Here is a 14,325-nt window from a genome sequence, read left to right as displayed (position 1 = left end):
GCAAATGTAACCAAAAGACAGCAAGGATGGCATATTTATGTCAGATAAAATAGACTTTCCTTCAAAATCTGTCACAAGAGCCATGGTTTGTGTGACTCGGTTGGTTGGAACACCATTCTGTACACCAAAAATGGTGGCAGCTTCGATTCCCAGGCAGGGCACATACCCAGGCTGCAGGTTCGATCCCCAGTTGGGGATCTCTCCCTTCCTCTGTGTAGAATCAGGTTTTATTTAAAATCTGTCATGTCCAGCTGGTGTTGCTCAGTGGTTGAGCATCTACCTATGAACCAGAAGATCACAGTTTGATTACCAGTCAGCCCACATGACTGGGTTGTAGGCTCAAACCCCGATGGGGGGCTTGCAGGAGGCAGCCAACCAATGTTCTCTCCATCATTGATGTTTCTATCTCTCTCTCTCCTTCTCCCTTCCTCTCTGAAATCAAATAAAAACATATTTTAAAAGTAAAAAAAACAAATTAAAAGATTTTTAAATCTGTCACAAGAGACAAAGACTGTCATTATACAATGATAAAGGGGTCAATTCATCAAGAGGGTATAACAATAGTAGATAGATATGCACCCAATAATGAAGCACTTAAATATATAAAGCAAATATTAACATATCTTATGGGAGAAATAGACAAAATACAATAATAGAGATAGTAGAGAAATTCAATGCCCCGTTTTCAATAATGGATATTCATCCAAACAGATAATCAGTAAAAAAAAAAAATTGGACTTGTACTTTAGACCAAATGGACCTAACAGAAATTAATTCTCAGATGTAGACTGGAAAATCCACAAGTATGTAAAAATTAAATAACACATTCCTGAACAATTAGTGGGTCAAAAGATAAATCAAAAGAGAGATTAGAAAATATCTCAAAATAAATGGAAATGGAAAATACTAACCCTTATGCAGCAAAAGCACTTCTAAAATTGAAGCATTTATACAATATATGACAACATTAAGAAAAAAGAAAGATTCAAATTAACAACCTAACTTTACACTGCAAAGAACTAGGAAAAGAAACTGCATAAAGTCAACAAAAGAAAAGAAATAATAAAAATGAGAGCAAAAATAAGTGAATTAGACAATAGAAAAGATCAATAAAACTCAGAGTTACTTTTTGTAGAAGATAAATCTGAGAAACTTCTAGCTAGACTCTCCAAAAAGGAGAGTGAGGTCAAATGAATTATGAATGAAAGAGGAGGCGTTACAACTAATACCACATAATATAAAGATACATAAGAGACTACTGTGGACACTTACATGCCAATAAATTGTAATCTTGAAGAAATGTATAAATTCCTAGAAACATACAACCGACCAAGACTGAATCATGAAGAAAGAGAAAATCTGAGCAGACCACTAACAAGTGAGGAAATTGAATCAGCAACCAAAAAAATTTCAATAAAGAAACACTCAGGACCAGCTTGCTTCATAAGTAAATTCTGCCAAACATTTAAAGAAGAATTAATACCAATACTTCTCAAACTCTTCAAAATTAAAAAATATATATTTATTCAAGCAATTTAAGAGAAGGAACATACAGTGGAGTAAAAAAAAAAAAAAAAAAAAAAAAAAGAGCTGCTCAGAAATAATCCCGCATACATAAGTGAAGTTACCATACAGCTGAATACAAGAGGAATCCATCAATAAATGGTCTGGAACTATTGAAAAAATGAACCTTGACCTTTATTCCATACCTTACCCAAAATAATCAACCTCAGGTGATTTAAGAGTGTCAATGTGAAAGTCAAAATTTCAAAAGTCTTACAAGAAAACAGAACCAAAGTATCCCATGTTTCCAGGTAATATAGTAAATTCAAATCTTGTTTCCACTACATAATACATGAGTGACCTTGTACATATAACTTAACCTCAGCGTCCACTTCTTCATCTGTAATGATAATAATTTTGCCGACCGTATTGAGGTGCATGTGGAAATTCAATGATTTAGTATGTATATTGCTTAAAACAGTGCCTAGCAGGAAGAAAATATTGTACTATAAGGGTTAGTTACTATCATTATTATTATTATTGTGCTCATTACATTCTTTCTGTTGCACCAGGATCAGTCTCTCCCTTGTTGTAGAAGGTTGGAGACAGGAAAGGAAGCAATTCTTTTTTGCCCTGATGGTTCTACCCTCTGTGGTTAAATAATATACAGAGGCTCTAGTCCTTTAGTTTCTATGGTTTCTACATGGACATGGGACTCACTATCAGGGGTCTAATCAGCCTGGGACCTTCAGCTTCATAGCTGGGTACCCAAGCATTCACTGTTCAATTCAACACCTAGTAATGCCCAGCCCTGGCCCTTGGGGTAAGTGGACTCAGCCCTCTCAAATATCAAGCCCAAAATACAATATCAGTTAATACCAACACTCTGCTACCCGTTGCTTGCTGCACCATGAAGCCTGCTGAGTTGAGATTTCTTCTAGAGCTCTTCATCTTCATCTTACTGGCTACCCCATTCATGGGTGGTGTTGTTAGACTTACTGAGCAGATATGTGGAGATCTCAAAGGTACAAACTTGAAGTAGAATATAAATTCAAAGGACAATTATGAATGAGGGAGAAAGTAGTGGGGGGAAGTGTTGGTTCAGGAAGTTCCTCCTTTTGTGTCAGTATCCACAGACATTTAGTCCTTTGATTCAGGACACTACTTACTCTAGGGGTCTCGTGGATGTCTGATGAGAAAAGAACAAACTAGGGTGCCAATAAGTCCTTTGCAGTGGGGTTCTCTTTTATAGGGGCTCCAAAGATTAGAAGTATTTTGAGTAAAGGGTTTCATGACCAACTTCAAAGGTCCCAGACCAATCAAGAGTATGTATTATTGAGATTAGATGAAAAGGAGGTTGGAACTGAAAAAAAAAATGAGGCATTTTCAATATCTGGGCTCTGGACACATAAAGAACATTTGGACAAATGGTCCCTGTTTAGAGGAGCTCACCATGTGGAGGTGAAAGGCCATGAAGCTTTCGTCTACAGGTGATGTGTACAGACTCGGTGCTTCCAGAACATGGGAGGTGGTACAGTCCACACTGGCAGAGAGCCCAAATTCCGGCCCTGCCACTTAGCAAATGTGCGCCCTTGGTTGAGTCGATCACTTACTATCCCTTAACCTCCGTTCCCCTTGTGTAAAATGTACATCAAAGAAATGCCTGCTTCAGAGGATGTTTGTATGAAGTGATATTATGCATGTAATTGTACCTAAATAGCTACTTTTACCAGAGTAAACTCCAAGCTGGCTACTTGGGTAAGATAAACAATAATCTCTGAGTTGCTAATACAGCCCTGTTGTTGCTATTTTGGCCATTGCCTATGTGACTCTTGTCAATAAAAACAGAAGGTTTGTCTCTGGGAAGGCAACAGGGGGAAAGATGACAGGATCTGAAAGCAAGACTATCACCCTCAAGGTTATTCATCTTGATTTGCATCTTGCTTTGAGGACAGCAGCAGGCACAGTTACCTGAAATTTGGGGTGTAGATAGGATAGTGAATATATGAAAACTGGAGATTCAGCATTCTCAATTATGTGTCCTATGTGTGCAGTTAAGAAGAGAGAAAGATGAAGGTACAGAAAAGCAGGAGATTGTGCTTTGATAAAATAAATAAAATGAAATGGGAACCATATAACTTAGCACAAGTTTCTGGCAAAAGCTCCTTTTCCACTGCTCACTATTCCTCCCAGTCACTGCCAAAACTTGGAGATGTAATCAACTTCCATGTCCAAGGGCAACCTTACCAAGCAATCCTAATTCCAAGAGAAAACCAGATGTCCTTCGGTGATTTTGAATATGGGAATATGTCCAGATTAATGTGAGGAATTTTTAAGGGCCCATGAAAACAAGATCGCTTGCTGAGAACTAACAAATTCCCCCAACTCAATGAGAACCTCTCGTGCAGATCCCTGCCTTATGGACCTGAATTCTGGCAGCTGCTATGAAGTCCACTTTAGATATTTCTACAACTACACCTCCAAAAGATGTCAAAGTTTTGTCTTCTCTGGCTGTGATGGCAACCGTAACAACTACAATCTTAAACTAGAATGTCAAATAGCCTGTGAGGAAGAGTACAAAGTACCGTAAGGAATCCAATTTTGTCCTTTGTCCTTGGGGAGAGGAAAAGGAGAGACCTGGGACCCCAAGATAAACCCTGATTTGGGAAGGGGAAGAGGGAGAACTGTCTTAACCGAAAGGTTTAATAATTGGGTTGAATCTCAGGGTCATTTGTCATTTTGCAATTAGGACATCAAAAATCCAGAGAGAAAATAACAACCACCATTTATTGGACAATTACCCTGTGCCAGACATTGCACTAAGCAATTTACGTATATTGGTCCAAATTAAAATTAAAATCGCCCTAAAGTAGGTGTGTGTTGTTATTTTTATGTGGCAGATGAGGAAACCAAACCGAGCTGAGGTAACTAACTGGCCCAAGGTCACAATATTAAGTGGCGTAAGAAGGTTTCTAACCAGATCTGATGGCCACCCAGGACTTGACCATCCTACATGCACAAGGTTACCCAATCCTAATCATCATACTTTCAGACCCCTAACCTCTCCATAGCAACATGGTGTTTTATACAACTAAGCTGGCTCCCAGCCCACATTTGACCATTCCCCAGTCACAGGAACTAGAAGAAGCGCGAGAGGGCTATGGTATGGCTGATTCCCAGGAGAGGGAGATAGGGAGTGGCCTTGGGAGTAACTCGAAAGCAGAAATTTTGTTCTACGAATTTGATACTCCTAGTGAATCTTTGTAGTGCCTGGCACATAGTAGGCAATAACTACGTTTTGAGAAAATGAAAGAATGAGAGATTAACCAGTGGAACTGAAAGAGATGGCATCCTTTAGGTTTCCCCTGAGATAAAAATGACAAATTAATCCATGGAGACTTTCCAAAAGCTATAAGATAAATCTGTTGTGTTGTGTTTTGTTTTGTTTCTGTGTTTTTGCCCAAACAGGGGCCATTTAAAGCCAAAGCAGGTTGCTGACGCTGGAAATGCCTGATACACCATCTGAAGACAGACATAAGAAAATTCTGACAAATGTTATGATCTTTGTAATATTTCCTTGAAATATTACATCTGTTTGCTATTCTCCTGACTTTAGTTTTGACTTTCCTGAGAAATAACTGTATAACCATTAAAATGAGAGAACCTTGTATCCGCCTCTGTCCTCTCTGAATATCTCTCCCCCTGCCGTATGCAGAGTTGGAATGTCACCTGATCCTGTCCATTAGCTCCCTTCTCCCTCCTGAACTATTCCTCACATTTGCACACAATAGTGACACTTTCAGATGTGATCAACCAAATTTGCATAGGTTTGTATCACCTCCTCTTTCATGTTGAGCTCATTAGTGGAACCAAAGTGACATACCTGTGCTCGAATCATGAGGAAACATTGGAAAAATTCAAAATGAGGGACATTGTACAAAATATACAGTCGCTTCTCTTTTAGCACTCACTGAATCCTTCTAGGAACTTCTGCAACCAGTCTATAAAGTAGCAAGTTTCTACACCAACAAACCCACCTATTCTAATAAAAGCCTAGGTGGGCCTCGCATGCGACGTCATCATAAAATGGCCACCACAAGATGGCCATGCAACAGCAGAGGCGGGGCCCTGCAACCACTCCCCATGGTGAGGCCTAGGGGTCCCATGGCTTCACGTGGTGCGGAGGAGGCTGGTCCAGGTGGAGGAGGTGGGTCGCTACAGGGGAGGGCAGTTGGGGGCAATCGGGCAGGCAGGGGAGCAGTTAGGCATCAATCAGGCCAGCAGGGGAATGGTTAGGGGGTGATCAGGCTGGCAGGCAGAAGTGGTTAGGGGCAATCAGGCAGGTAGGCAGGTGAGCGGTTAGGAGCCAGTGGTCCCAGATTGTGAGAGGAATGTCGGGATCAGGCCTAAACCGGCAGTCGGACATCCCTCGAGGGGTCCCAGATTGGAGAGGGTGCAGGCTGGACTGAGGAACACCACGCCCCTGTGCAAGAATTTCATGCACTGGGCCACTAGTCTATATAATAAAAGCCAGGGGGCAGACACTCAACGCAGGAGCTGTCCCCTGGTGGTCAGTGCATTCCCACAGGGGAGCACTGCTCAGCCAAAAGCTGGCGAGCGCAGTAGCAGTGGCAGGAGCCTCTCCTGCCTCAGTGGCAGTGAGCCGGGTGTTAAGGAGCAGCGAGCAGGCCGGCAGTAAGGAGCGAGGGGTCCCGGACTGTGAGAGGGCTCCCAGACTGCGAGAGGGCTGAGGGACACCCCACCCCCAGTGCAAGAATTGCACCGGGCCTCTAGTCTTACATAAAGCAATAGGTAAAAATGGAAAAAATTTTGCTTAATTCTACAACACAAGCAAGGAACAATACGTTAGATATTTGTCCTATACCTTATAAGGCTATAGCTAGTTTTAATAACATCCCTCCTCCAAATACATTCCATATTCCTTATCTTTGACCAGAACTTCTATTTAACTAGTCTCTTTATACATAGGGTAACCTAATTGAACATTCTAGACAGAAGAAAATGAGCTCATGCTGGGACTTCCTGGGTAGGTTTTAATCTTTCCATCTTTCAGGCTTTCATGCCTTCTAACTTCCGTAACACTTTACCCATTAGGACGACGCGTTATACATGCTCTAGGGCATCAGAGTCCCTCCAGTGAAGCATCAACCATATCCCCCTTTATGGTCAGGCTCACTCACTTCCGATCAAATATAACCCTTCTTTTTCTGCTCTACCAAGAGAATTCCCATGGAGGCCATAAGTGTGGATTAAGGTATATGTGATAACACAGTGAGAAGAGGCACAACTGGGAGTGAAATATACCTACAAGGAAATTGTCGGGTCCAATACAGACTCCTTATTCTCTTGATGGATTGCTACTAAGTACATGGGTGCCTCAAGCATTTCTCCAGAACCTTCCATTATTAGTTTTCTACCAGATAGAGCAGAAAATGCAACAGCAAAAAAATAAAATGAAAGTTAATGACCCTCCTTGTTTGCTGCCTCACATCTCTTTCATCTAAAGTTTCACACTCTGTGCCTTCCACTGAAATAGAAAATCTTTCTTTCCCCCAGAGACAGAAGGGCAGAACATTTGCTGCCATATTTACATATGACAATAGAGAGACACTTTATACAAAACACCAAGGTGTACAGCATCCTAGGAGATATTTATTCAAATCATTATAGCTTGGTCCTTTTTCATTCAGTTCTACTAACATCCATTCTTATTATTACTGGGAGCTAGGCTAGTTAGCAAGTTAGACCAAAACGTTGACTCTGTTGGAACCAAGGAGCAAGGAATCTCTAGACTTCTTCCCATCTGGCCCAACAATGAGGAATAAACATCAGGAATAGGAACGTTCATAGATAAATCAACTAGAAAATCCGGAAATAGATCCAAGTAAATTAAGAATATCATTAAAGATTTTTTAAATAAAATAGTATTTTTTAAAAAAATATGATAAAGTTAGCATTTCAGATCAAGGGAAATTGTGATATATTTCTCAATAAATGATAATATAATTTGTTATTTATTTGGTATAATAGTCAAATTAGATCCCTACCTCCACATCATATGCAGAAATAAATTTCAAATATATTAAGGTTGTAAATGTAAAAAATAAAATTATTAACTTACATAAGAAAACATTTTGCTAAATTTGGAGTGATGGGGGACTTTCTAATAAAGGCAGAAAACTCAGAAGCCTCTAAATGTGTTTGGGTATTTATGAATGACAGACTTAATTAAATAAATATCTATAATAATAAAAGCATAATATGCTAATTAGACCAGATGGCCGAACAGCAGAACCACCACCCGGATGACCTTCTGGACAAAGCCTGAACTGTGAGGGCTGAGCCCCTTGCACAAATTTCATGCATCGGGCCTCTAGTATGTACGTAATTACATAAATGTTAAAAGTACTCAATTGAAGAAACCACAACAGTATTCAAGGACAAATAATATCCCAGAAGAAAACATTTACAACAAATGTAACTATTAAGACTCAGAATTTATAAAGTATCTTGTAAATCATTAAGAAAAAAAGATATCTCAAGGCAAAAATAACCAAAGTGTAAGAAGAGGTAATTCACAAATTCAACATGCCAATACCCAGGCTAAAATTTTCCAATGCCCACTATTAGGGAAATGTAATTTAAAACAATGGTCTGCCACTTTGCACTCATTAGATTTACTACAAAAAGAAGTGTTGGCAAGGCTGTGATGAATTGGGTAATATCTGCTGAATTTTATAATGCTTACCTTTGGACAAAAAATCCACTTCTAAAAATGTATGCCATCGAAATAATTTTACATAAAGATTCATGTACAACAATATTTGCTACTGCATTATCTGTAATTATCTATCAAAAACAACCTAATTGGCCATTAATACAAAAGAAGTTAGCATAGCTGGTGTAATTCAGCGGTTGAGCATCGACCCAGGAACCAAGAGGTCTCTGGTTTAAGAAGGCCCACTGGGGAGTGTGCAGGAGGCAGCCAACCATTGATTCTCTCTCATCATTGATGTTTTTGTCTCTCCCTCTCCTTTCCTCTATGAAATCAATAAAAAATATATTTTTAAATATAAAAATGTTATGATACGTTGATATAATCCATATAGCTACTTTAAAAGCTCAGCAAGATCCATCTGCATAGCATGATTTCAATTATTACTTTGTTATTTTTAAATTAAGATAAAAGCTCTCTCAATGAAACCCACTTAATGAATTAATTGACCTCCATCTTCCATATAAAATATACTACTGAATTGTTCCCATCTTTGGAGACACAAGTAAATAGATGGCTAAAACAGAATTTACCATCAAAAAGGAGATTCTAGCATTTAGAGAAGCAAAGAATACTGATACCTAAAGATAGGTCTCTAAGCATGTGGGGGGAGGGAGGTTGAACATTGGGTGGAAGGATTAAAAGAAGTGACTTTCTCTACTTACTCTAATTCAATAAAAAAAGTGATGTAGAAAACTTTTTGTGTTTTTCTCTAATACTTTTTTTAAAAAAACATTTTTATTGATTTCAGAGAAGAAGGAAGAGGGAGAGAGAGATAGAAACATCAATGAGAGAGAATCATTGATCAGCTGCCTCCAGCATGCCCCCTACTGAGGATCCAGCCCACAACCGGGGCATGTACCTTTGACTGGAATCAAACCCGGGACCCTTCAGTCCGCAGGCCGACGCTCTGTCCACTGAGCCAAACCAGCCAGGGCCCAATTTGTACTTCTTAATCCTTTCACCTTTTTCACCAAACCTCACCCTCCAAACCTCCTCCCCTCTGGTAGCCATCAGTTTGTTCTCTGTATCTATGAGTCTATTTCTGTTTTGGAAGATGTTTATTTCTTCTGTTTTTCTTAGCTATTCTTGCCCAAGTTCTGCCTATTTTAATGGTATTTTTCAAGTACAAACTTTTTATTTTATTTAGCAATTTACATGTTTACCTAATCCACTAATGTCACCTACTATCTTTATCAACCTCTTCTGTCTACTTCCTTTATATTTATTTTGCTGGTTTTGTTCCAGTTTCTTAGATTCGAGACTATGTTAACTTACTTTCACATTTTTACATTTATACAGGGTGGGGCAAAAATAGGTTTACAGCTATGAGAACATGAAACACAGAGTTTAATCTTGTATTATTATTTTTAATTATTTTTCATACAAACAACTGGAAACCTACTTTTGCCCCATCCTGTATACTAAAGCACTGACTGATAATAAGTTATTTACAGCTGCTTATTATAGAGATGCTGATATCCTGAGCCATGGGTAGTCATGATCCCTAGATACGCAGGAGAGAGGCCGAGGCTGAGGTTCAGCAGTAGAGCGCTGATAAACCGTGACCTTGCAAGCTACATGGCTAGGCACCCAAGCACATTGTGTCCTGCTCACTCGGCTGATTCGGATGCGACGGAACCCTGCCCAGGCTTGGGCCCTGGAGAAGTGAACTCAGAGATATGGGTTCAACTCCTCCCGAAAAAAAGCTCCACCCCCAAGATATAATTTCAGCCAAGTTCTGGATGCTTCTGCCTGCTCTCTGCAACACCATGAAGCCAGAGTTGATCCACTTATTTATGTTGCTCCTCATCTTGTCCATGCCTCTCCGTACACTTCCCGCTTTCATGTTCCCTCTAAAGATCAGAAAACAATTGTGCGAAAGTGGATATCTTGGAGGTAAGGCACAATAGGGAGGATGACCCAGGAGGACAGTGTGGAGGAAAAGGAGATCTAGGCAGCCTGGGTGATGTAGCTGCCAATAAGAAGGAATCAAGTTCTCCTTTTATCTCAAACTGTATGGTGCTAGAGCATCTGATTCTAGGACTTACACTGAGTTCCATCCATTATGGATTGGAGAAGCAGAAAGATAAACGTAATTCTGGCTGGTTTTGCTCAGTGGTAGAGCATCATCAGCCAGGTTCACGGACAGGTATCTCGATTGCAGGAGGCAACCAATGTGTCTCTCTCATGTGAATGTTTCTCTCTTCCCCCCACCTCTCTCCTCCCTCCTTTCAACTCTTTCTAGAAATCATTGGGAAAAATATCCTCAGGTGAGGATTTAAAAAGAAAGAAAGAAAAAAGTAGAACTCACTTAAGTCTTTTCCAAAGGGATTTCAATGTAAGAGAAATGGATTGATATCAGAGTGTCCAGAAAATTCCTTTACGGGTGTGTGTGTGTGTGTGTGTGTGTGTGTGTGTGTGTGTGTGTGTGTGTATTGGATGAGTTTCTATTCTATTTAACACATGTATACAGGACCATTGTGTTACACTCCATGGATATGAGGCTGAGGCCATCATTTGCATGCGTAGGGCACTCACATTCTATTTAAAATTAATTTGCTTGATTCAAATTACAATAGGTAAATGGGGCAAATTCCTGGTTATAAACAAGGGCTGTAGACTTCAAGAAGACTGACATTAACTCTTCCTTTGCCTCCAATATGGTCATCATTGTTCCTGCTCTAACCACCTATCTGCATGGTCTCAGTAAGACCAGGTGAGTCTGAATGGGTAGCCAAAGCAGGGCTGAATGGAGAGGACAGACATTGGTGGGCGACAGGAAGATCTTTGGCCAGACAGGACATTTAAGCCTTCGGGGGCAGGTGTAAAAAGCCCCTCTTAGCTTGTGCGCTTACAGGGATTCTGTGGAGGTGAAATGAAGGGCTCTGACCTATGTCCTTGGGAGAACAGATGAGACGTTCACTTCCAGTGACCTGGGAAAGCGTTTGGAGAGTCAGGAAGTGGGATAGATATTTAATATGAAGAAGGGATGCTGTAATGGATAGGGGAAGCCTTGGGTCTTCTTTCTTGCTTTCATAGCTAAGGTAATAGAGCTGCCCATTGTCCTTCTCTGTTTATCTGAGGCATTGACCCAGGTGATAGTCTAGAATCACTGCTTCGTATCACATATACCGTGAAACTTATTCTCAGGGAACTAACTCTCCCAGTGGTAAAGAATCAGGTGGGTTTACATGGGTTGATGAGCATTACTAGTCTGAATCCATGAGGAGAAGAATGCCCACTTAGCAGTGGGGAAGAAAACCTGACTGTGGAATTTTCACGCACAGAAATCTGCAACTATCCCCCAAAGTACGGCACCTGTAAGCTAGTTTTGACCAGATTCTACTACAACACGTTGACATTTTTGTGTGAGCCCTTCGTCTTCTCTGGCTGTTCAGGCAACAGGAACAACTTTAAACAGAAGCATCTGTGTGAATATTATTGTATTCCTGAAGCGTAAGTCTCTCAACTCCTCGCCCCACCTCCGGTGACACTAAATATTAGGAACCGGGGGTGTTTGTTTGTTTGTTTGTTTGTTTGTTTGTTTGTTTGTTTCAGGGAAAAGCAAGTGCAAGGCCAGGGGAAACTGAGCAAGGAGACAAATTATACCTGAGTTGGGGACAGTCAGTCATAGGCACAAATTTCAATGTCTTGGGTCATTTAGTCCAACAACACTCTTTTGAAATCGTGAAGACTGAAGCCCAGGAAGGCTAATGATTTTCCAAGTTCACTCAGAAGGAGGACATGGACCTGGACCCACCCAGCACTGCACTACCACCATAGCGGCCTCAGGTCTTTTGGGTCCTGTCCCACCTCATTGTTGCACGGTTGAAAGAGAGGCTGGAAGAGTGTCAGGAGAGCAGGGGAAGACAAGTATCTCTGTTCAGTATGGCATAGTGAGGGGTGAAACCACAGCCTTATGCTCAAGAGCAAAGACGGCACTTTATTCATCTGTATATTGTCAGAGGTTGGCATTATATTTGCTCACTAATATCTTCTGGGTAGACATATAGATCAGGAGGGACACTAGTATTAAAAACAGCTATAAAGTTCTGCTAAGATGTATAGGACCCACTGAGTCTACCAATGACCATATCAGTCACTAAATTTAATTATTTATTCATTCATTTATTTAGTTAGTTATTTATTTATTTATTTATTTATTTATTTATTAACAGGGACTGGGGTGATGGAAGACCAAATTCTTAATGTGACAGAAGGAAGAAGGAATATTCTTTATGAAAAATTACGACAAAATTATTCTGAGTAAATAAATTAGACTATTTTTGGAAGGGGTTTATTTTTTTTAATTTAAAATTCTTGTTCATTTCTTTGCCCAGATTTGCCTTTCCTGCTGATTACATATATAAAATTTTCACTGAAAATTTTCTGTGTCGGCCCTAATCTAAATTCATTCATCTCTTCCATCCTAGATTCTTCCAACATAAACTACAAAGGACCTCTCTATAGGCACCAACCTACCCATGTAATGAGTCAGTCTGTAAAAAGGCAGTCATTGTTAATATCTTCTTGTCATGATCTGCCAAATTTTAATTTGCTTCTGTATTTTGTCACCTACTTCATCGAATTTCCATGTAAGTGGCACTAAAATAATCATTATTGAATTATTTCATCTTCCCCAAATCAATGATCATTCAATCCCCAACAATGCTCCTATTCTAGGGAAATGTCTCCAGTGACCCAGGTGCCAATAATATATAAATTGTGACTTCACATCTGGGAACTACAAGTCTTGAACCAAACTGAACCTCAAGTCAGAGTATAGAGGGTCATTCCCCTTTTTCCTGACTGCCCTATTTCTATTCCTCATCAAGGGCCCAGCCTAACAAATAAGTCCAGTGATATGAGCAGCTTCGGCCAGTATTCTAAGGTCCATACACAATAGGAGGAACTGCAGCCCAGGATAAGGCCACATGTGAGCATTCTAGCTCAATCCCAACCATGGCAACCCTGGCTTCTGGACTATGGGCATAGCCTTGGGAAAATCTTGGGAATTGGTAGAAAGCATAGGTTAGAGATGTCGCCCTAGCCCCTGACCCAGAAATTACTCCTGTACAAATAAATAAATAAGGACAAATGAAACAAGAAGGTCACTTCTGGGTAATGAGTCAAAGTCTAGTGTCCCACACCATTCTGAGTCCATATAAAACAGCTCTAGCCCTGACATCATACATCTTACCTGGTGCTCATTGACGGATTCTGAAGATTTTCCTCCCTCTGACTATTGTGAAACACATCTATATAAAAAGCCAGTGACTGGAATACTGTAACGACTGGAATGACTGGTTGGTCGCTATGATGCCCACTATGGCCAGCGAACCAGCCCGATGAAGGGTGGGTCCAGCCAGCCAACCCCCCCTCACAGCCCTCACCTGGCCGGCCCCTCCCCTGATCACCCCCCTCTACCCCAATAGGTGGCGGGCCGGCTGGCCAACTTCCTGTAGCCCCTCCCCCGGGCTGGCCTCACCCCAGATGGGCCACCACCACCCCGATCAGGGGCAGGGCCAGCCGCCAACCACCTGCGGCCCCTCCCCCTGGCATACCCCACCCCCAATGGGCCCCCACCACCCTGATCTGCCCACAGCCCCTCCACCCAGCCAGCTCCATCCCCAGTTGGCCCGCCAACTCTGACCAGAGGCAGGGCTGGCTAGCCAACCACCCATGGTCCCTCCCCCAGGCCACTGGCCCCTAATCAGCCCCCCACCCTATTCGGGATCAGGGCTGGCCAGCCCACCACCCACAGCCCCTCCCCATGGCTTGCCCCACCTCCAATCGGCCCCCCCCCAATCAGGGACGGGGCCCACTGGCCAATCACCTTCAGCCTGCCCAGCCCTGATCATCCCCTGTTCAGGGTGGGCCAGCCAGCCAACCTCCCGCCATCTCCTCCTCCTGACAGGCCCAGCCCTGATCCACCGATTGGGGTTGGACCAGCTGGACCCCACCTGTGCACGATTTCATGCACTGGGCCTCCGGTTGTTATATGAAGAAGTCTCAAGTGTAAC

General features: G+C 41.5%; 1 protein-coding gene across 1 annotated transcript; it reads left to right on the top strand.

Moving 5' to 3' along the window:
• The first annotated feature begins 2,413 nt into the window (after positions 1-2,413).
• SPINT4 (serine peptidase inhibitor, Kunitz type 4) lies at positions 2,414-13,767 on the top strand. Its single transcript, XM_059704932.1, has 4 exons — positions 2,414-2,528; positions 3,912-4,089; positions 10,162-10,198; positions 13,738-13,767. Exons 1-4 carry the CDS (start codon positions 2,414-2,416, stop codon positions 13,765-13,767), a joined length of 360 nt encoding a protein of 119 aa, XP_059560915.1.
• The last annotated feature ends 558 nt before the right edge of the window (positions 13,768-14,325 follow it).

Source organism: Myotis daubentonii, chromosome 8, assembly GCF_963259705.1.
Source record: "Myotis daubentonii chromosome 8, mMyoDau2.1, whole genome shotgun sequence".
Lineage (NCBI taxonomy): Eukaryota > Metazoa > Chordata > Mammalia > Chiroptera > Vespertilionidae > Myotis > Myotis daubentonii.
Note: the sequence above shows the minus strand (reverse complement) of the source record. Positions and strands in the feature narration are given on the sequence as shown.

Excerpts from the sequence above, each read along its gene's own strand:
- SPINT4 (XM_059704932.1), top strand. The coding sequence starts at position 2,414 with ATGAAGCCTGCTGAGTTGAGATTTCTTCTAGAGCTCTTCATCTTCATC. Across the intron at positions 2,529-3,911 it reads GATATGTGGAGATCTCAAAG|ATCCCTGCCTTATGGACCTG; the intron begins GTACAAACTTGA and ends CCTCTCGTGCAG. Across the intron at positions 10,199-13,737 it reads CGAAAGTGGATATCTTGGAG|GTGGCGGGCCGGCTGGCCAA; the intron begins GTAAGGCACAAT and ends CTACCCCAATAG.